Source organism: Camelina sativa, chromosome 15 (genome assembly GCF_030686135.1).
Source record: "Camelina sativa cultivar CO46 ecotype springtype chromosome 15, ASM3068613v1".
Classification (NCBI taxonomy): domain Eukaryota; kingdom Viridiplantae; phylum Streptophyta; class Magnoliopsida; order Brassicales; family Brassicaceae; genus Camelina; species Camelina sativa.
Window position 1 is genome coordinate 33,492,447 of NC_141894.1, and position 22,800 is coordinate 33,515,246.

General features: G+C 40.7%; 2 protein-coding genes and 3 pseudogenes across 4 annotated transcripts; 2 read left to right on the top strand and 3 right to left on the bottom strand.

The window, feature by feature from the left end:
* Positions 1-695: 695 nt before the first annotated feature.
* Positions 696-1,948, top strand: LOC147927629 (uncharacterized; annotated as a pseudogene).
* Positions 1,949-2,187: 239 nt separating this feature from the next.
* On the top strand, positions 2,188-3,264 carry LOC147927630 (uncharacterized). Its single transcript, XM_087486892.1, has 3 exons — positions 2,188-2,406; positions 2,513-2,902; positions 2,986-3,264. Exons 1-3 carry the CDS (start codon positions 2,203-2,205, stop codon positions 3,262-3,264), a joined length of 873 nt encoding a protein of 290 aa, XP_087343018.1. The 5' UTR covers positions 2,188-2,202.
* A 6,002-nt stretch (positions 3,265-9,266) lies between these two features.
* LOC147927631 (uncharacterized) lies at positions 9,267-10,927 on the bottom strand. Its single transcript, XM_087487973.1, has 2 exons — positions 9,649-10,927; positions 9,267-9,301 (listed from the first exon to the last, which is right to left on the bottom strand). Exons 1-2 carry the CDS (start codon positions 10,925-10,927, stop codon positions 9,267-9,269), a joined length of 1,314 nt encoding a protein of 437 aa, XP_087344099.1.
* Positions 10,928-11,948: 1,021 nt separating this feature from the next.
* Positions 11,949-13,781, bottom strand: LOC104748653 (ammonium transporter 1 member 2 pseudogene; annotated as a pseudogene). Its single transcript, XR_015581394.1, has one exon. The product of XR_015581394.1 is annotated as an ammonium transporter 1 member 2 pseudogene (transcript).
* A 584-nt stretch (positions 13,782-14,365) lies between these two features.
* LOC147927632 (putative mitochondrial protein AtMg00920 pseudogene) lies at positions 14,366-17,097 on the bottom strand (annotated as a pseudogene). The gene is made up of 7 exons (XR_015581905.1): positions 15,879-17,097; positions 15,683-15,767; positions 15,428-15,546; positions 15,265-15,302; positions 14,783-14,841; positions 14,563-14,672; positions 14,366-14,476 (listed from the first exon to the last, which is right to left on the bottom strand). The product of XR_015581905.1 is annotated as a putative mitochondrial protein AtMg00920 pseudogene (transcript).
* Positions 17,098-22,800: the final 5,703 nt, after the last annotated feature.

Genomic DNA, 22,800 nt, shown 5'->3' on the forward strand with positions numbered 1-22,800 from the left:
CTACAATGTCTTCTACGTCCCAATATTTCGGTGTCCGTGGGCGGTTAAAGGTAACGGTGTTAAGGTAGAAGAAGGCTTTACGCTGGTTAATATGAATCAGAGCCAAGTGTCATTTGTGAAGGACCCATTCATTTTAGCCTCTCAAGCGAGACAAATATTTTATTCAAGGGAGAATGATGAATCTAGTTGGTATGTAGTTTTGAAAGGTCCATCTAGAAGATACAGTGATGAGAATGTGGAAGATGGGTATGTAGATGTTGGACCATTACCTTCGGATATTGATATGACTCTAGAAGACGTACCAGATGAGGCTCAAAATGCCAGAGCTGATTGTGAAGGAATTTTTGTGTGATCGCGTTCATTTGAGTCTATATTTGATTGGTTTTGCATGACTGTTATATTTTTGTTTTGGATACTTGGTCTGTCTTTGAGTCTATATTTGAGTTTCCGTCTTAGTTTTACAGACGTATCAGATGGGCAAGGGAAAAAAGGGTGGAAGGAAAAGGAAGACCAACGTACAAGAAGAAGAACCTGAATTCGTTGGCACCATATTGCCACAGGACACGCAGCCTCAAGACACACAGGTTGATGAACCACAACCGGATCAGACTTTGATAGATAGCCATATGGTTGGTCAAGCTGCTAAGGACGTTACAGAACAAGGAGCCGATAAAGAGTCAGCTGCTGTTTCTGAGGATGCTACAACTTCAGTTCCGCCCCAGACTAAAAAACACAAAGGACCAACAAAGATGAAAGATATTGCCAAGGATCCTAATACACGAATAAGAGTACAGTTCACTGAATTTGGAGAATCGTGTGGAGAAGGATCAATTAAGTTGTCTTCCTACTTAGGTCCCTTGGTAAGAGAACATGTTCCTGTTGTGATAGATGATTGGAGGAAAATTGGTGAGGAGCTGAAGACAATTCTATGGAAATCTGTTCAGGTATTTTAATTTCAAGTCACAATCACAAATAATTTGCTCTAAGTACTCTTATCTTATCTTTTTTCTTTTTTACTTTATTGTAGATATGATTTGAACTAGATGGAGAATATGAGAAAGCGGCTGTTTTGAAGTAAATGGGATGTCTATGGAGGGCCTCTAAGTCACGTTTGGTTAATCAGATTAGGAAAGATCTGAACAACGTAGAAAGAATGAAGCTGCGACCAGACAATGTTCTTACGCTAGAGTGGAGGAAGTTTGTCAAAGAGAAGACTAGTCAAGAGTTTAAGGTACTAACTTGTACTTAATTAATCTTCCACATAGAGTGTGCTAATTCTTTTATATAGGCTGTTAGTGATTCATACAAGGAAAGAAGACGTAACCAGATTCCTCACACATGTAGCCGTAAAGGAATGGTTAGATTGGCCGAAGATTTAGTAAGTGTCAGTTAGTGATTATCAATATATTTTGTCCACCAGTTTTGACAATGGTTTCTTAATATCACTGAATGTGTGTTATAATTACGCAGAGAAAAGAGAGCACAGATGAAGTGACTAGACTGAATGTGTGGGTCAAGTCACGAACTAAAAACGATGGGACAGCAGTGAACACGGATGCTGCTGCAAAGATTGTAAGTCATTTATTTTGTGATCCTCTCTTCTATGTTTTTCATTATAATTTACCTCTATAAACATAAGTCCGACATTTAATAGGAAATGGCAAATGAGTTCGTTCTGTCTGATGCTCCATCATCATCATCATCAAACCCAAAAGAAGACACTCTTGCTCAGATATTGCGACCTGACAATCCTGGACGCCTGAGGGCAATGGGTAGAGGAATGAGTATGTCCAAACTTGCTTGTTTCCAGATGAAAAGCAAGTATGTGACTCAAATGCAACAGAGCCATATTCAGTTGCAGCAGCAGGTCAATGAATTACAAGATGCTCTTGCGAAACTGAATAGTCCTGTAAGTCTGGAAATTCATATCATTGGATTAATGGTCTAAGAAAATGGTAACTAATTACATTCCTTCTCATTTTCTAGCGTCAATTTTTGGAAGTTGGTGAACATTCAACGCCAAGAGTAAGTGTTAATATATAATGAGATTTGTTGAGGTTGTTCACTGAATGGTTAACAGATTCTAACTATTATTTACATTTGTAAAGTGTAAACCAAATACCGCAGCCTAAGTGCATTCTATATGATTGGTCTGGCTCTAAATTTAAAGTAGCCGAAGGTTGTATTCTGTCTTTTGATCACATGGACTTCGTCAACAATGTATCATTGGGCCCTAATTCAGTGAAGGTGTTGGTTGAGACGGTTTTTCAAGAAGATGCATTTCTTTGGAGACCTGCGGCAAATATGTTTAGTATTGGTCAAGCTGTAGGAGAAACTATTGCGTGGCCTCAGGATTGTGTTGAGGCTATTGAGCAGGAGTTAGGACCAGAAGACATTCCGCCTAAGGTAATGTTTTCTTAATCTGATTGATTGTACTTAGGATTTGATCTCTATGTTTTAGTGTTCTTAAATCTAGTAATATTTTCTATATTGGAATAATTTTGTTTAACAGAGCCCAAATATAACTTCCATGAACAAGTGCAAACTTCTACATTGGCTATCAAATGATGATAAACCTATTGCTGAAGGCCGTTGGCAGACTCGTGATCCCAAAGCTTTGGTGAATGGCCTTCCTCTTGGACCAAATTCCATTAAAGTTTTTGTCGATGCGGTTAATGAACCTGAGACATTTCTTTGGCGGCCAACAGAAGAACTCTCAAATCTTCATGACTCTTTGAAGTCGTTTGTAGCATGGCCATTCAACAGAGTTTTAATCGAAGATTTAAGTACAGAGGCACCAGCTACAGCATCTCCTCGCATGCAGTCACAAGGACTCACTCCAGCAGCTCCTGTGAAGAGTTCAAAACCACTTACACAATCTCCTTCAAGTTCATCTCAGCAGGTAAATTTCAACGTTTTCTTACTTATAAAATATGTTAGCACTGATGCCTTTGGTAAACGTTGCATATTATTTATACTATGCAGCACACTTCTCCGAAACGGATTGTCAAGGAGGATCAGAAGTGCAGACTGCTGGACATTACCGGTAAGAATAGGGTTGTTGCAGAAGGACGCTGGTCTTCAAAAACCCCAGAGCAGTTAGTGCATTTTATTCCCTTGGGTCATAATGCAGTTCGTGTGTGGATTGATGTAGTCAAGGTGCCTGATGCGAAGGTTTGGAGGCCTAATTCTGCTATTGAGTGTATGGAGGATGCTATTGGTACCACTATAGCATGGCATGAAGAAAAAGTTGTCATCATTTGATGTCGACTAAGAACCGTATGATTTTCTACTTTCGTTGTTCTGGCAAATGCATGAGACTTTTGTTCTTTGTTTGGGATTTATGGAATTGGATCGTATGCTCATTTTGTATCATAACAATGTTTGATATTTTCTATTCTAGAATACAATTTCAGCTTTATCACAGGTTACTTTCAAACTGTAACTTCATTTGAATATGCTGTATAAAAAACGGTTAATAGTAATCAGAAACCAAACGTAATAGTAGGCAGATGAAGTCATTGTATACAACTTAGTAGCACATAATAAAAGCTACAACTCCGATACAAATAGCTCAACACCGATGTTAAGATAACTAATCAAATGGCATTAACATAGAGCTACTACAAAATAAAATCATAGCAACAACAGATAGCTACGTTTACCGTACATATAGCAGACATAAAGTACTATTATATACTTAAATATAGCACTATATATATGTTATTAGAAATTATAATATAGCACATGGTATATGCTATTACAGGATACCCTACGATAGCACAAGCCCAAAAATGCTATCGTATATAGTCCCCCTATTATAGCGTCTCGTTTAATAACGTTCATGAAAACGCTATAATAACCATATCATAGCGTTAATCGTATGCTATCAATACCCATATTTGTTGTAGTGGGACCAGCAGCTGCAGGAAAGAGACACCGCGTTGGGTTTGATCAAGGAACACTTACACAAGGCTCAACAGCGGATGAAAACACAGGCTGATGCTCATCGCAGAGAGATAGAGTTTCAAGTGGGTGCAGTGGCGGACCCACGTTAAGGGTTGTGGTGGCAGCTGTCACCAGTAAAATACAAAAATTTTAAAAATTTACACTATGCATAAATTATTCATTGGCAAAATGGTTTGTGAACAAGGTTAAAATGTGTAAGGTCAAAGGTTCAATAGCATCTTGTGACAATCTGCCCCCATTAAATTTTTTGGCTGGGTCCGCCCCTGAGTGGGTGATCAGGTTTTTCTCAAGATGCGACCCTTTCGTCTTCGCTCATTAGCCAGGAGAACAAATGAGAAGCTCACAGCTCGTTTCTATGGTCCCTATCGAGTAGAAGCACGTGTAGGAGTTGTTGCTTACCGCCTCAAACTACCGCAGGAAGCTAAGATACATCCTACATTCCACGTATCCCAGTTGAAGAAGGCAGTAGGAGATCAGGTGGTTTCTTCCTCCATTCCGAGTCAACTGACTGAAGATGCGGTCCTCGAGGCTGAGCCAGACAAGGTACTGGGAGCACGCATTAACCCCCGTTCAGGACAAGCAGAGGTTCTTATCAAGTGGAAGGGTCTTCCTGACTATGAGTGTTCGTGGGAGTGGGTTACCACAATCAAAGGGCAATTTCCACTCTTCAACCTTGAGGACAAGGTGAATTTCAAAGAGGGGGGGGGGGGTAATGATACGTTTGAGAATCAGCACCCTCCCATTCTCTATCGTTACCAAAGGAGGAAGAGAAGCCCAACAAGTGGCTAGGAGTCCAACAACAGAGATCCAGTAGGTCCAAGAGGAAGTAGTAGGCCTCTATTGGGCAGGGGGTGTAAGTTTAATATCAATAATGTCACTGTCCTACGGTAAAGTGGCCACAACGGCTCTTTGGTGTAGAGACAAGGAATCAGTAGGGTTTAGTAGTAGTACTTAAAGGGTAGGAGGGGTAATAGGGTAGGTATCCAATATCAGAATACTTTTGTAAGGGGAGGGGAGAGACTCCGAGCATTTTTCTCAAACTTGTCTCGTTTGTCTTATAATAAAAGAAGCATTTGTCTTATTCAGTGTCTTACTCTCAGTTCTCTATCCTAAATGTATAAGAAGCTTGGTGTGGTGAATATATTATTTTACTTGAGTTTGCTTCTCTTGAACCTTTGACATTATTACATCTCCATTTAAGGTTTTGAATTGTTGGTTCTGGTTTGAATTTGAGCAGATGAGGTTGTCTTCAGTAAACAGCTAATCGGAATCTTGTGGATTTAGAAACATAAAATCTGTTTTGGTTTTGAAGCACTGGCCTCTGGTTGTCAACTTCACTTTTACCAATGGTTTCCAATTTTTGAAACCTTAACCTTTTGTACTTTGACGCTTGATTCTTCTTCTCTGTCTCTGCATCCCTTTTGCAGGTCTTTTCTCTGATTTTCAGTTTTCTCCAGGTTGTCTCTTTTGATCACCCTCTTGATCAGTTTGGTTCCTTGACCACATCTTCTGTTTCTCTACTCTTGTCTCCTTTCTTGTTTGTTTCCGAACTTTTCTGGTTCTTAACTTTACTTACTGATCTTAGCTTCACAGCTTCAGTTTCTGACTCTTTTTGATTGTTTCTTCCACTTGTTGACTTGTTTCTATCAGCTCCATCTTCATTCATCTCTTTCTTATGATCCACAGGTGATGACTTATCCTGATTTGCAGCAATAGCAAGCCAACTCCTTGACGACCTGAAAAGGCGATTTCCTTGATGCCATCATTGTAGATTCTTCGTTTGTGCGCCACTTGAGGTAAAAGCTCTTCTTGATCGTAGATATCTCAGCTATCTTCCTCCTACTGGATCATAAATAATACAGCCCCCTTGGTTAAAAGTAACTTCATATCTATTTGCGATCATCTGAGAAACACTTAATAGATTTTTGGCAATCTTAGGAACCAGAAGAACATCTCTGATGAGTCTCTTGCCCTTCTTTGTTGTGACTTCAGTGTCTTCCTTTCTTATAGTCGTCTAAACAGCTTTATTACATAGATGTATAGGAACATTGTAATTTGTGTCGAGGTTAGTGAATAGTTTCTCACCTGAAGTCATATGATTTGTGCAGCCACTGTCAATGAGCCAGACGTTCTCTTCAAGAGTTTCTTGACCTTCTTGTCTTGGTGTGAACATATGATAGTCTTCTTCTTCTTTATTATTTTCTTTAATGGCATGAGTTTGTTCTCCATTTTTGTTTTTGCAATCTTTCACTAGATGTCCTGCTTTGCGACAGTGGATGCAAGTTCTCTCCGTTTCTTTCGTAGTTAGGCCTGATTCTACTATTAGTTAAGTGGAACGAACAGAATCGATGAAGATGGTAGAGAAAAGAGGAAGAAGATGAGAATGAAAATGATGATTTCTGTTATTCACAATTAATGTATGAAACAGAGATTATATACAAGTAAAGTCTATCCGTACAAACCGGTTATTTACATAACCCATATTAAACCATTGTATATCTAATATTCCCCCTCAAGATGGAGTGTATATGTTAATAACACCCATCTTGCGAATGAGTCTCAAGAACTGTGGAGTAAACAATGGTTTAGTGAACACATCAGCGAGCTGGTGTTTAGTGTCCACATGAAGTGTATTGATAATCCCCAACTGAACCTTTTCCCTCACAATGTGACAATCCATTTCCAGATGTTTGGTCCGTTCATGGAAGACCGAATTGTTAGCTATATAGAGAGCAGCTGTGTTATCACATTAAAGTGTAGAAGCTTCAGACATATCAACCCATAAATCAACCATAAGCTTCCTTATCCAAAGAATTTCTTTCACTGCTGCACCCATAGATCGATATTCAGACTCCGCAGAGGACATGGAGATTGTGTCTTGTTTATTTGACTTCCAAGAGACCAATGATGGACCAAGAAAAGTACAAATGCCAGAAACGGAACGCCTGCTATCCGTGTCTCGACCCTAGTCCGCGTCTGCAAAAGCTTTCAGCCGAAAATCAGAGGTAGCAGAGTAAAACATACCTTGACCAACTGTGCCTTTAAGGTAATGTAAAACCTTATATGCAGCAGTCAGATGAGGTTGTCTCGGAGCTGATGTGAACTGGCAAAGCTTATGGACTGCAAAAGTGATGTCAGGTCGAGTAAAAGTCAGGTACATGATTTTTCCAATCAGTCGGCGATACTGTTTCACATTTGTCAACAATTTCCCAGTTTCTCCATTCAATACATCACTAGGATCCATGGGAATAGGAGATGGACAGCATCCTAAGAGACCAGTTTCATCCAACAAGTCAAGAACATATTTCCTCTGACAAATAGAAATACCTGCAGAAGTTCTTGCAACCTCAAGCCCCAAAAAATATTTAAGAGGACCCAATTCTCTCAGCTTAAACGTTTCCTTCAAGGCAGCAGTAAGAGAGGCAGTGGCGAGAGAAGAACTACTAGCAATGATAATATCATCTACATACACCAAGACTGCCATATCAACATCTCCTGACTGCCTTGTGAAAAGGGTATCATCACCAGAACCACCCTTGAAACCCAAAGAGAGTAAAGACTGAGAGAATTTGAGAAACCATTGCCTTGATGCTTGCTTTAAACAATATATAGACTTTTGGAGTTTACAAACAGCATTTGGTGGAAAAGATTCCCCCTGTTTTGGTGTATAACCAGGTGGTAGAACCATATAAATCTCTTCCTTCAAGTCTCCATTAAGAAAAGCGTTAGAAACATCCAGCTGATCTAAAAACCACTTTCTGGGAGCTGCAACCGCAAGAAGAAACTTGACTGTGGCCATTCTTGCAACTGGAGAGAAAGTTTCCACATAGTCAAGACCCTCTCTTTGAGTATATCCCTTGGCTACTAAGCGAGCCTTGTAACGCTTAAGACTGCCATCGGCATAGAGTTTCACCGTATACACCCATTTACATCCGACAGGCTTTTTACCTGGAGGCAAAGAACATATGAACCATGTGTTTGTCCTTTCCATAGCCCCTATCTCAGTATCCATAGCATCACAAAATTCCTTAATCTTACTAGCTTGATGATAACTAGTAGGAGTAGGATATTTTGTCAAAGCATTGACATAAGCACAAAAAGGATCTGATAGATTGGAATAAGATAAAACCTGTGAGATAGAATAAACTGTAGATTCTTGTAAAGAGTTGCATTGATAATCTTGAAGATAACCCGGAGGTCGTGAAACTCGTTTTCTTGGAATTATCTCATCAATCTTAGTCACTGATTCCCCCTCACTTACAGTGCCAGAAGACTCTCCTCTATCGTCAACGCGTGTACACAAATGGGGAAAGAATCGTGTGGCGTCATTGGTGGGTTGTGTGTTCTGAAAAGGGAAGATATCTTCAAAGAATTTTACATTCCTGGAGATAAAAACAGCATTGCTCTCAATATCCATCAGTTTGTAACCTTTATAACCTGCTGGATATCCCAAAAACACACAAGCTCTGGCTCTATCTTCAAACTTTGTTCTCTGTTTCGGAGAAGTTCTTGCGTAACATAGACAACCGAAGGTTCTTAAATCGGTGTACTCTGGTGTCTTACTTGTGAGCTTCTCAAACGGTGTTTGGTTGTCTAATAGTGGTGAAGGTGTTTTGTTGATAAGAAACACGACAGTCAAAATACAATCTCCCCATAACGATAAAGGAAGGTTAGACTGGAAAAGGAGAGCACGAGCAACATTCAGAATGTGTTGGTGCTTCCTTTCAACAACGGAGTTCTGCTCTGGAGTTTCTGGACAAGAATGGTAAGCTACGATCCCTTTATTGCGATAAAGATCAGTAAACTTTAGCTCCGGAGCATTATCCGACCTTACACTGCGAACCTTCTTATCAAACTGAGTCTCCACCATTTGTAAGAAATCAGGAAAAACTTTCAACACATCACTCTTCAATTTGAGTAAGTAAATCCAAGTTACTCTGCTGTGATCATCTACTATTGTCAAAAAATATTTAAACCCTTCCACTGTTGGTTCTGAAAACGGTCCCCAAACATCGATATGTAACAGATCGAAAGGTGCAGAACAAAAGTTGTTTCTACTAGAATATGGCAATTTCTTCTGTTTTGCTCTTTGACAAATATCACAATGTATAACCCCTTTATTCCTTTGTTTAGAAATACCAAGAACGTCTGTAAGCATATCAATCCGAGAAAAAGAAGTGTGACCAAGTCTCTTATGCCAAACAGCAGAATCTATTACAGCATTCAAACTACAAGAAGATAGTTGTCTTGAATCTGCAGGGTCTTCAACGTCCAACATGTAAAGATTAGCAATCCTTCTACCTCTTCCAATCGTCAATCCCCTGATAGGATCCTGTATCAGGCAAGAACTAGGATCAAAGATAACACAAGAACCAAGGTCTGTAGTCAACGAACTTATACTGAGAAGATTTAGCCTGAAATCTGGTATATACAGAACATTTCTCAAACTGATAGAACCATTGATCACCACTGTACCAATACCAGCTACCATAACTAAACTGCCATTGGGAAGATTAACATGCTGACGAATAGACATATCAAGATCACCAAATAAACTCCTATCATGACTGACATGATGAGTAACACCAGAATCAATAATCCATGATCTTTTATTTGCCACACATTGAGCAACAGTCAATATTCCAATAAAGCAATAGGTAGGATTAGAGAAGAGAATACCAGAAGGTGAAGCTTCATTCGTTGATTTTGGTGTGGTCGGAGAGGTGGACTGAGGAACAAGGTGAGAGCTGAAATACGCAATGAAGTTCTGCAACTGATCTTTAGACAAGTTCCCAATCAAACTCTCCAAACCATCGGATTTCTTGTCAGAAACACCAATCGTACCAGAAACTTGGGCTGTAACAGCAGGGGACATACTAGACGATTGAGAAGATTGAGAAGAAGCAAATTGTTGCTTCCTAGGCTTCCATCCAGGTGGATAACCATGTAGCTTGTAACAACGGTCCACAACATGGCCAGTAAAACCACAATGAGAGCAAATTGGTTTATCCTTCTTATGAGACTGATATGCAGAATTAACAGATCCAGCAGAGGTGTGAGGAACCGTGACATTCATCACTCCAGGATGTGGCACAACATTCCCAACCTGAAAAGCAGCTGGTACAACACTCACACCAAATTGTCTCTGACTATCATCTTGATCTAAGATGTTGTAAACTTCAGCAATATCAGGTAGAGGCTTCTTCATGATGATTTGACCCCTGATGATAGAGTAAGACTCGTTTAAACAAGCCAAAAACTTAATGAGTCGTCCTCTATCAACCTTCGCTTGAAAATTGTGTTTGCTCACACAGTTGAAAGAACGACAACACAAACATGATTCAGTAGGTTCACTGCCGTCAAGTTGATCCCATAGAGTTTTCAAAGCAGTGTAATAGCTTGACAAATCCATGGAACCCTGACGCAGATCTTGAATCTGCTGAATCAAATGAAAGGTTCTCGGCAAGTTTGTCATATGAAATCTATTGTGCAGATCTTTCCATATCATAGTAGCATCATCAAAGTTCAAAATACTACCATAGATCTGCTTAGAAACAGCATTCAACATCCACGATTTGACCATACTGTTGCATCTAGACCAGATTCGAAAGATAGGATTACCTTCATCCGGACGAGGTAGAGAACCATCGATGAAAGCGAGTTTGTTCTTTGCATCAAGAGCAATCTTTATCGCAGAGCACCAGTGGTTGTAGTTCGTACCATCGAGACGATCTACAACGAGAGAGAGGCCAGGATGATCAGCGCTGTGAAGAAAAAACGGTGAGTGTGGGCTATCCACAGTATCGATCTCAGAACCGGAAGTGATCGGAACACCCAGAGTTGGATCTGCCAGAATCGAAGAGAAAGAGCTCATCGGAGCTTTTGATTTTGAAGCAGAACTCCCAGCACCGGTGGATTTACCCTGACGACGAGTACTTTTCCGGATCGGAACTCCCATATCGACACAAACGAGCACACAACAAATCACCAACAATAAAACGATCAGAGTAAAAAGAAAACAAAATCTGAGCTAAGCGTATAGCTCTGATACCATATTAGTTAAGTGGAACGAACAGAATCGATGAAGATGGTAGAGAAAAGAGGAAGAAGATGAGAATGGAAATGATGATTTCTGTTATTCACAATTAATGTATGATACAGAGATTATATACAAGTAAAGTCTATCCGGTACAAACCGGTTATTTACATAACCCATATTAAACCATTGTATATCTAATATCTACCATTCTTGAGCCAGAACACTTTTTCATTCTGATTGTCTCTTTTGCAGAAACCAAACCACGTATTTTCTCTGTAACTCGTTTTACCTATGTTTGTTTGCTCTTGTTTTCTAGATTCATACTCCTGAAACGTGCATGGAAAGCTCCTTCACCTTCTCCTTTATTATCTATGAAGAATTTCTTCTCATGGGCCTCCAAAGATCCAACCAACTCAGCATAGGTAACAGTTTTGAAATCCTTAGCTTCTTCTGTAAGTGAGGATTTTATGCCTCTAGTATTGGTGTCGGGCAATTTATAGACTGGGAAGCGTCTGTGAGGATGTTGATAAATGCTAACAATGTGACAGTCATTTAACTCCACAATTACCAAAGCAAGAACAAATGGTTTCAATGCTTGAAATGATTCGAAGGCAGGTTATGCAGCAGAGAGAAAGAGGAAAGCAAATAATCTCAGTCACGTAAAGTTTCTCTTTATGGTAGTAAGATTTTGGCTTAATGGTGTAAGATTTGGACTGGTACACATGGATAATTTGATGTTGATATTTTATGCACAGAACCTAGTTCTTCTTCTTCTTAGTGGTGTGTGTTTTAAAGAATTTTCTTCAGTCAAAGATAATATTTCCGTTTAAGAATTGTGGCATGTTTGTTCAATCTCCATCAAAAACCCAGAAAATATTCTTTATCCAAATACATTCAAACAAATTCAAAATAATAAATAGAAAACAACGAATCGGGTATATTTGGATCCAAACGGAATTAAACCATATTGTAAGTATTCAAAATAATACAACAAACGGAACCAAACCAATTTCGTTCAATACTTAACACATAAGTTTACAAAAAAACATTAAAGATAAAAAAAAAATGAAAATACGCATGGATAATTTCTTCACCATTTCACTTTTAGCCAGCCACAAGTTATCTCTTCCTAGAACTGCATGAAACACTTTTTTTATTCATTGAATTCTTTCTTCCTATTAAAAACCTTCTCTCCCACCTAAGGCCTGGTCGACTGATCTTCTGGATACCGCATCCTTATCTTCGTAATGATAGGCAAATCCACCATGACTTGTTATATCAATACCAGCCAGCTCTTCCTCCGTAGATATCCTGAGAAGATTGAATCTATGAAGTCCATAAAACAAGGGAACAATTGTTAACGTCACCCACGAGAAGATGACAATGATTTCAACGATCTGTGCTGATAGTAGCTTCCATCCTCCGCCCATCAGCAGTCCGTACGGCCTACTGCCATCGCCCGAATAAACCTCGTTCACAAACTTCTTGGTAGCGAATAATCCGGTGAAGAGTAAGCCCCATGCGCCACAACCACCATGCAGCTGCGCAGCATTAAGAGGGTCGTCAAATTTAAGTTTCTTAGCTAGCTTATCAAGTCCAATCTTGACCAACGCAGCGACAACGCCACACACAATACTAGCCCAAGGATCGACAACAGCGCAGCCTGAGGTGATTGCAACCAGCCCAGTGAGTAGTCCTGAACAAGCGTCAGTGACCTTCCAGTGAGATCCTAAGAAACGTTTAGTGAATAATGTGGTTAATGCCGCTGTGCACCCAGCCAGCGTTGTGGTCACTGCGGTTCGTCCGATGGCACTCCACTGACCATAGTAAGGAAACTGCTGCTCGTAGCTTTGCAAGATAGTTAAGAATGACCCTGCATTATAACCATGCCAACCAAACCATACCAGGAAGGTACCTAACACTACAAGGGGAACATCATGACTATGTACAGTAGAAGCCCTTCTTGATCCATCGAACATTCCGACTCTTGGTCCTTCTATGAAAGATCCCCAAAGACCCGCTATCCCGCCGACCATATGAACCACTCCGGATCCAGCAAAGTCGATTGCACCCGAGCTAAACAAGAGGCTGTTGTGATCTCGTGTTGCACTAGCCCAACCGTTGCTTGACCAAAACCAATGGGAAACTGTGGGATAGACAAAACCAGTTAAATAAAACGAGTACATTAAGTAGGCAATAAACTGTGTACGTTCCGCCATAGAGCCGCTTGTGATTCCCGATGGAGTTATGGCAAAGGTCCACTGGAATAGGAAAAAGCTAAAGTCGTAGCCGGAGGAATCAGGAAAAGAGTTCAAAGCAAAGAAGTTGTGATGATCACCGATAAAACCGTCGGTTGGTCCAAAAGCTATGGCAAATCCAAAAATGAAGTATGAGATAGCACCTATGCAAGCATCCATTATGTTTGTGAGCATGACATTCGTGATGTTTTTGGAACGAATAGAGCCAGCAGTTAGCAAAGCAAAACCGATTTGCATAGTAAAAGAGAAATAGGCAGAGAAGAGAAGGTAAGAAGTATTGATGGCTAATGCTATCTCAGAAAATTTTGAGCAAAGGAAAGTGGAAGCATCTGTCATGTTTATTGAATGAAATGAGGAAGAGAGTATTGAACAAGTTTCACTTGCCATGAATATATGGAAGGAAAAAATTTTGTTGAGACGGCAAGAGAATAGGTGTAATTAATGTATTTGTCAATTGAGCCTTATATAGTGATACTTGAAGGAAAAGGAATATTTATAAAGTGTTTTTGCCCAAACTACTTAAGAAGGTATAACATATGTTGAGCACGCTTTATAACAAAATTGACTATCAAATACTCTTGATATACCGTAAAAGAAAAAGGAAAAAAACTAAAACTCTTGAGATATATTTATTCGTGATTATCAATCAACTATCAATCAACTAAACACGTCACTAAGGTTCTGTTTTAGTGGTTTACGAGCCATGAGTACTACTAGTCCTATTAGAGGAGATGCTTTATATTTTATTCATGAGTACTACTAGTCACCGATTGAGATCTCTCACATCACAAGAGTTTAAAGGATTTAAGTTTTGACAAGTAGACAAAAAGGAACGAGTTTAAATCAATGTATAGCTTACCATTACAAATTCACAATTCAGAGCTCTGTTAGATGTCTAAGACATTGAGGACTGGAGTCGTATGTTTCGTGAAGTCGATATTATTAGGTCAGTCTTTTCTTGTCAAGAAAAGCAATGAATTATGCTAAACTATTTAGGGTTTTCAGCTTTTATACAAACTCTAAACAACTAAATCTTCTAGTATCTAATTGGTATTTACTAATAATTACTAAATGTTTTTTTTATAGTTATTAACTTTTAAAGCTTCTAGATGTATTCACAGGGTTTGGTTTACACTTTAAAACAAGCTGGACAGTGGTTACCTGTAGCCTGTAGGCTCTTGTAGGCTGTAGCCGAACCCAAGGTATGTCTCTATCCTCTGTTGAATCCCCAACAGGGCCTGCAGTGAAGTTGGATGTTCTCCTCTGTTGACTTGAGTACCTGAAAAGCCAAAAAACGTGAATGTTCTCCTCTGTTGCCTTGAGTTTATACAAACTCTAAGCTATGTAAGAGTGATGGCTCTAAAAGTGAGTGCAGAGCTTTGGCTTAGGTTACGACTTTGTGACACCTTTTCAGCCATAGTTATTGAAATGAAAAAAAATCAGCCATGTATCAAGTAATCAAAATACAGAAGAAGCTGGTAAGATATGGAGGAGCATGCTGGCTCAAGATACATACATTACCTCACGGAGCTGCTCAACTTCAAAATTCAGAGTATTCTTAAGCCCGGAGAGCTCCTGTAAAGCATCGAGGAAGAGTTTATATATCGAGCTATCAAAATGGTTCAAGAGGAAAGCTTTTGTATCGAATTAAACTGATCCCGACAAAGCAATACTCTTTGGGACCAAAGTTTGGATAAAGATTGTATATCTGTTTGAGAGACAAAACAACAAAATGTAGTAAGATGACTAGAAGCAGCGTCATTAGTATCTAGAGCAAAATGGTGTAAAAGAAAGTTTTAAACAGAGAGGTGATATAATTATCAAGTACATAACACAGACTACCCACCAAAAGGAAGTAAAACTAGAAGAGAATACAGTAGCTGAAGATTTTTTGTGAGATGATCAATACAAACGAATAATAGAGACAAGAACACTTAGAAGTTGAGAGAAGGTACAGAGATTCTTTCAAGAACTTAAGATAAGTCATTCACAACTCACCTAATGAGGCCAACAAGAGGAAGTTTACCCACTGATCTCTTCAGCATCAAAATCATGAGGGAGAAGATAAATAAATGTTAATGCCATTGCCAAAACAATACCTAAAATGCCAAAACAATACATTTATACAGAGCTACCAAAGAGTATATTTCTATCAACTAACCTTGGCAACAAAACTTGGAAACAAAGCAGACATATATGATACAAAATGTCCAAGTACGAAACTTGATTGGACACAATGGCTCCAGGTCTTTCAGGTTCCTCCATGGCGATTTCCCTTTTCTGGTTAATGTGCAGCCAAAAGAGAGAACATATAAAGATAAAAGGTCAAGCCATCAGTGGGAACTAAAAATTGAATCAAATTTAGCAAAAAAAAAAGGTCCGAAGTAAGGACCATCTTAATAAATTGTACAACAACCTAACTTCTCCTTTGAGCCAACAATGTCGTACCAATCTGATGCTTCACTCTCTTGTTAACATGACTCAATCAATATCCCAAGAACCTGACATATGAAATAAACACCACTGAGATTTAAGTTCACAATTTCTATAACTCTTGCTAGTACAATTTGAAATCTTCTGACCATAAAAATCAGTTGTAAAGCTCTAATTACCTTGTTAGTTTTCACGAACAGCTAGAAATTAAGAAGACATGGTAAGTGGGAGACGAAGACGAAGAACGGAAGAACAAGAACGGAAGAACGGCCGAATCTGAATCTGAGCAAGAAAACCAAAACTCCCGCTTTCTTCAGAATTCAATTCAACAGCAAAAGAAGGATAGCTTGATCCTCAATGCCTTTGATCATCTTTTTCTAGGTAGGGAATTGCTTATCTCGGTAAGCTAAGAATGTTAGAAACAAAGAACTAGGACAGAACGGGAAATGGAGAAGGAGGTTAGAATCAAAGAACAGTAAATGGAGAAGGAGGTTAATGTGTATTTCATTCTATCTACATTTGAACTAATTGAGTGTATCCAGTCTTATCCATTAATGTAATTACAAGAAGAATAGTACCAAGCATGTAGGTTATAGTTTTCACTTTACTGGGTGAAGGTTTCTGTAGTTCAATTCAAGTGGGTCAAAAGTGGTTTGCGGAAACATATCTCTAATAATTCGATTGAGAGGCTCCTCGCACTCACATGGACTTAAACTTTTGTGTATTATACAAACATGATTCACATACACATCTCGTGTATATTGCAATACATTTGGTAAATTATCTGAAAATAATAATGAAGGTTTGTTCAAAAGAGGTCCAGGAGCTATTTCCATTAACACTGTTATACTGAACAGTATACAAAAGAAGACTGCAGTGCGAGAATTTATGGAGGATGATAATGCATTTGAGATATTCTGCTGAACACTTTCATATCTTTTATGTAAAACATTTTTGATGAGAAAATCACCAGTAGTATCCAAACACTTTAATCCAGATGATGGGAAAATGCTTTGTTTAAACCTACTACGAAGTATGCTTAATAATTCATTATTACCAGTTGATCCATATGGTGATGTGAAATCTAAGTTTAGGTTTTTGATATAACTATGAAGTATATTAGGTAGTATTACTTTCTCTGTTGAGTTTGTACCACTGGTCTGATGTCTCAATTTCTCTCACGTTAGGATATGAATTGGATTTTCTGTGGAACTGTTGACCAGTGGTCCTCTAAATAAAGGAGATTTCATTTTCATATCTAAATTCACCGATATGTATAGAGCACCACTGGTCAGAAGTAAGAAAGATAATATATATCTCCCTTCTGGGTTGGTAGATGAATTGTTCTGGGTAACAGGCGGTGGACATCTTCGTTGACAGATCTGAGTTATCGACTTGGTCATATGCCCTAAAGTTACCCTAAGCCCTCGGGGCTCCATCCGAACCTGTGACTCAACCTTCTCTTTAGCGGAGGAGAATAGTTCCAAGTGAGTGTGCTCCCGAACCAATGATTTGTATACTCTTTGCCCCAGGTACCAATACCCATGTCTTTCTGCTTCTTTTGATTCTCTTACTCTTATGAAATAAAAGCAAAGCACACCGCTAAACAAAAAGCTGGTATTACCAACCTTCTCAGAGGTTAGGCGATTCATTGAGTCGATCAGTCATCTTTTTCCCAAGACAACTTTATTGTGTGTATGCGCACAAAGGAAGATCGTAGAATCAGGATTACTCGTCCACTTTCATCGCCTTTTGTTGATCCGTGTCATTCTTGCTGCTTCATTCAATTATTCTTTATTCCTCCTCTCACTTGGGCGAAACACTAGAAACGGCCATTAATTTACGGATCGGTCATACAAGGAGCATACCTACGAATACTTCGGCGTGTGCTGCATTCGAGTGGTTAACAGCATACATCTATTCCCAAATCCCAACGGAGATAGATAGTATCCTTCTGTGCTATCCCCTATATCCTCGTAGTAGGGTTGAGGGCAGCGAAGTCTCCCGTTTATCCTGTCTTTTGCTATCCTACACGCACGCGCCCGCCGGAATGCCTTCTTGTTTTAGTTTTGGACGAAGCCAAGCCGATACATACAATATACGATAGGCGAAGGAAAGACCCCCATTTATTTAATAGCGCCTGGGCAAGTTTGATCGAGGATTGGAGAGGTACTTTAGTAACTCGACTGAAGGGAGAAGTGGGAAGAAAAGGCTCGGAATGGATTTAGGAGTCTTTGTGCGAGCCGTATGCGGTGAGAGTCGCACGTACGGTAACGAGGGGGGTTCGCGTCTATACGTGTAGTGTGGTGGTTGGGCCTACCCACCCTATTTGTTCCATGATCTATGGGTCTACTGGAGCTACCCACTTCGATCAATTAGCCAAGATTTTGACCGGATACGAAATCACTGGTGCTCGATCTAGTGGTATTTTTATGGGGATTCTGTCTATCGCTGTAGGATTCCTATTCAAGATCACTGCAGTTCCTTTTCGGGCGGCTGTAGGACGGACGGCCGCCTATAGGTGGTAGGGTAGGGTGGGTGGTACCGCTCAGATTGCGGCCAATCTTCCTAACCGCGCGTGGGCCGGGCTTAGAGCGAGTGAAACTCATCACTACCTCGTAAGGGCATTGAGACCATAGCATGTTACACGAGGAAAAAAAACCCTTGTAGTGTTGTCACACAGCTGCCCGCCTAGAAGAGCCACTCGCTCTGTAGTGTTGTCACACAAGATAAGCACGCCGCCCGCCTGCTGGCCGGGCGAATCGAAGTTCTCTTCCGGTCAACTGTCCACCCAGTCAAGTGCAAAAAACACAGTAGAATCACGCAACGCACGCTGCTGGTGTGCTTCCTGCCCGCGAGGAAAGAAAAAAGAGCGACAAGGTTGAGTTCAGATTTGACTGTTTGCAGCATGGGAGCAGATTACCCAAAAAATCCCTGGGAACAATGAAAAAAAAGATATCTCGGTAACAAAAACCATAGGGGGCTGTATTGGCGAGATCCAACGGTGAACAGCTGCCCAAAATAAAAACCGCCTGGAAGTCCGAGGACCTTTAGTACCGTACCCCCAAACCAGCAGCCTTCGTGCCAAGCAAGACCGCCCTTGTCCCTCTCCTTTTCAGTCGAGTTGCTAAAGCACCTCTCGCAATAAGCTCGAGTTCCTCTTTTATAAGAGTAATAAATACCTGCAGACCTTTCCTTTCTCCATTCCGCCTCATTCATTGTTTTATTCCGCAAAGCAAAAGTGGTTCGTATCCTACTTTACCTACATGACGAAAGGGAACGCACTTTGTTGAGTTTCCGGGTTTTTTTATAGATTGGATTCAGTCAGCGTCACGACATAATCAAAAGGAAGGAGTAAGGCTTTGGTTACTGGCGAACGCTTCCAAAGGCGACCTTCTCGAGTTTCCGGCTGTTTCCTAGATTGAAGGAAGTAGCCTTTCGTCGCCCTACCAAACGCAAGAAGTCACTATCAAACAGCTCGCCCTACTGTGACAAACTAGGCTGAAAGCGGAGGATTCTTTTCTTCAGAACTGGGTAGGGAAGGTTTACAGTCGTGATAGAGTTCTGAAGCTAATGGGAGAGCTTCATGAATTGGGTTTACAGGGAATCAGGAAGATGGTAAGGATCTTAGATTGTCAAGGATCTTCCTCATAAACACGTTTCCGCTTGCAGCTGAAACAAGCGGAGAAGATGGGACCAACGGGATCAGCCACCAGGAAGTTAATAAGATCTTATTTTTGGCATCCTTTGATCCTGGAGGAACTTGTGCTGAAAAGTGAGTTCGTCAAAGAGCTCTGGCGAGACATTAGAGCTGTGAAGGGAAAGAAGGTTAAGAAGAGGAAGAAACGGGAACCTAGCCTGCCAGCTTTGGAACCCCAGAATTTTCCCTGTGTTGGGGGTTGGAGGTATGATTAGTAGGCTTAATTATAAAGTTCTCGTTCAACCAGAACTAGATAAAGCTACAAGGGCAGTCTCTAGAATTACTTACGGATTGGTTGCTGTTGGTAAAGCTGATGGGTATAGTTTTGAGGTTGTGGATTGATCAAGTTAACTCCACTAACGAAGATAAGCTTGTGAGTTTCATTGGATCTGGTGGGTGTCAAACACATTTTAAAAAGCAGCTAGTAGCAAGGGAGTTAGCATTGTTTAATCCCGAAAAATTCATGAACCTAAGACTACCTCATGACAAGGGAATTCTAGTCTTTGCTGGTCATAGAATTGCTCAAACCACATTGTGAGATTGATGCCATTTTGATAGAAATCGTCGGTATATAAAGAGAAAGTTTGCGATGTAAGATGTGCTCTTACGGAGGAAAATAGGATTGCTAACTTTTGCATCTATATAAAATGAAAAGAAAGTTTTTGTATCATGAAAGAGGCAAGGACAGATCCGCCGAAGAAGGATCGGGGTTAGAACTAGTCTGAAGCTTAAGGCTTTTGCTATTCAAGAAGGCTCTCCCTGCTGGCTCCATGTATGCTATAGCTCCTGAAAGTGTGAGTTTGGCCCCTGGATAGAGAGAAAGGTAAAAGAAAGAGGAGAGTGATGTTTCGTTTCAAGTTCGAGATCTCGTGTAGATATACATGAGAACAGAGAAGTGTCCTACGGATTCAGAACCGGAAGGTCAGAAAAAAGTGGGAATGACAGTCCGGCTACCAGAGGAGCTATTCAACTATTATCAACTATTGAGTCTCTGAGTGGATTTTCCAATAGATGGGAGCAAGGAGATTCTGTCTGAAGAAGGACGCAGAAGTTAGTGCTTAGCGCTTGATACATCAAAGTATGCCTCCGCTTACACATCAGCAGTCGTTCTAATTTTTCAATCAAAGTAGTAGCTGTCGTATTCCAGAAGGAAGGGGGATTGATATAAGAAGAGTCAGACTTCTTTTTAAGCAGCAATCTTTTACAGAAAAGAGAGTAGTTGTCGTCGATGTGGGATAGTCCCTGAAGAATAGTACCCATGTCAACGGATTGCAGGTATAGTTCAACTCATAGCCCCCAATCCCACGGGTGACGATATTGTCATTGGGGATCTGTATGCTTTCAAAAGAGTCGTTAGCTGATCTAGGAGTCAGTGGTCAATAAGTAGGCAAAAGACTCTGGGGAAGTAAGCGAAGCTATTGATTGGTTGAGCCCCTCAACAAAGCATGTCCAGCACTTATCTTAAGTTCCTTTAAGCAGATCTGTGAGAAATCCTAGGCCTCTCTTTCAGTAATTTCCAAAGAGTATAGGCTCAATTCAAATTATTTATGGTAGGCAGAGCAATCGTAGACCCTTACCTAGCTAGTGACCTGGCTCTCACTCTTGGCCCAGACAACGTCCTAGGCGTAGGGTAGATCGGAGCAAGAGGGAACGCCTAGACGACGTTTTTATTCCTGGGCTGCTGTAAGTAGATCGAGAGGTCGTTCCGCCCCTTGTCCCCGAAGATGGGTAATATGTTCTCAAAAAATGTTGCTTCAATCTGACCTAGCTGGCGAGCGATCCCAGTTCGTGGCAGAGAACAAGACAGCAAGCGAGCGTACCTTTGTTCGCTTCTTCTCCACCAAGCACGAAAGTTTAAGGATAACTGTAGGTCGGTGGCTACCTAAGGAAACTCCGATTCGATCCGCCCCCCCCCCCCCCCGGCTGGGAGGCATTTACCTTATCCCGATCACAAGGAGAGGTTCACCATGATGGGGGTACTTCTAATTTTCCTTTCTGGAAAGAATGAAATGCATAGGGGACCATCCTTTTGTTGCGGCATGCTCCTCAGATTTACGGATTCGCAGGGGGCGGAACGACCTACTTAGTTGACTGACAATGACAAAGGCTTGCGAAACTAAGTATGGCCTTTCAAATTGAATCTTTAGTAGTCTATCAGTGGTGCGAAGAGAAACATATCTTTTTATGACTTCTACTTATTGATCCCGGCCCGGAAAAGTGAGCGACCCAGGTTTATAAAGACTGGTTCGAAAGGCGCGTCTAGCCCTCTTGATGAATGAAAGAAAGGGTTTCTGAGCCCTAAGCCCTAGCCCTGTAAGCCCACACCTGTGTAGAGTAGATCGTTCAACACCTGCGGCACAAACCAATTTTTGACCTATTGGTCCTAGTCTCATAGGCGACCGAACGGCCGCCCCCTAATTACTAGACCGACCCGCTATAATAATTCCATAAACACCTAGCGAAGATATGGCAAACAAATAAAGTAGCCCTATGTTCGGATCTGACAATACCATACCATAATCAAAAGGTACAACGGCCCGAGCGACCAGACTTAACATAAATGTAGCCACCGGAGCCATTCTAAAAAGGAAAAAATTAGCACTACTTGGTGAAATAGGTTCTTTTAGAATCAATTTCGAACCATCTGCTACAGGTTGTAACAATCCGAACGATCCCACTACATCAGGACCCTTTCTACGTTGCACAAAAGCCATTACTTTACGTTCAGCTAGCACTAAAAAGGCTACTCCTAGTAGAAGTGGTAGAATTATTCCAAGTATTTCAGCTGGAACAGCTATGTACGTTTTCGATTTTTTATTTACTCATGATCTGGCCTGGTTGACCCAATCATGATATTGAAGGATGGGACCTTTTCTCGAAAAACTCCCGATACCGAGAAGAGTTGAAGATGGTGCAACATTCCATCTACTCTCAATGGAACCCCCCTATCACTTTACTCCCGAAATAAAGCACCCCTTCTCCGCGAACTATCTCAATCCCCGTTTAAAAATAATTGTTTAATATAGAGAGATTTGTCCCCACGTCTGAGAAGGTCCTTTTCCACTTGGTCCAGAGATATTATTTCTAGGCGGTCCATTTCGGCCGGGCTAGATCCGGGGTTCGAAATGTCCAGCGCCTCCCGCCTCTCGTTCAAGAAATCGCAAAAAGCCTCTTGAAGAGAGTAGGCGGCCCTTTCTTCCAAATAAGGATTGTGGAAAAGCACCTCGCGAAACACTCCTAAACAGGAGTGCTTCCGCTCCCTTATTTGAAGATCCCGGTTTTCAAAATCCAGGATCCTCCAATATTCCTTTTGATGGGGGGAATTACGCAGGGATTCCTTAATTTCCCCCCAATACTGTCCCTTTTCTTTACCAAGCAAGAAAAACAGCTCGCCCTACTGT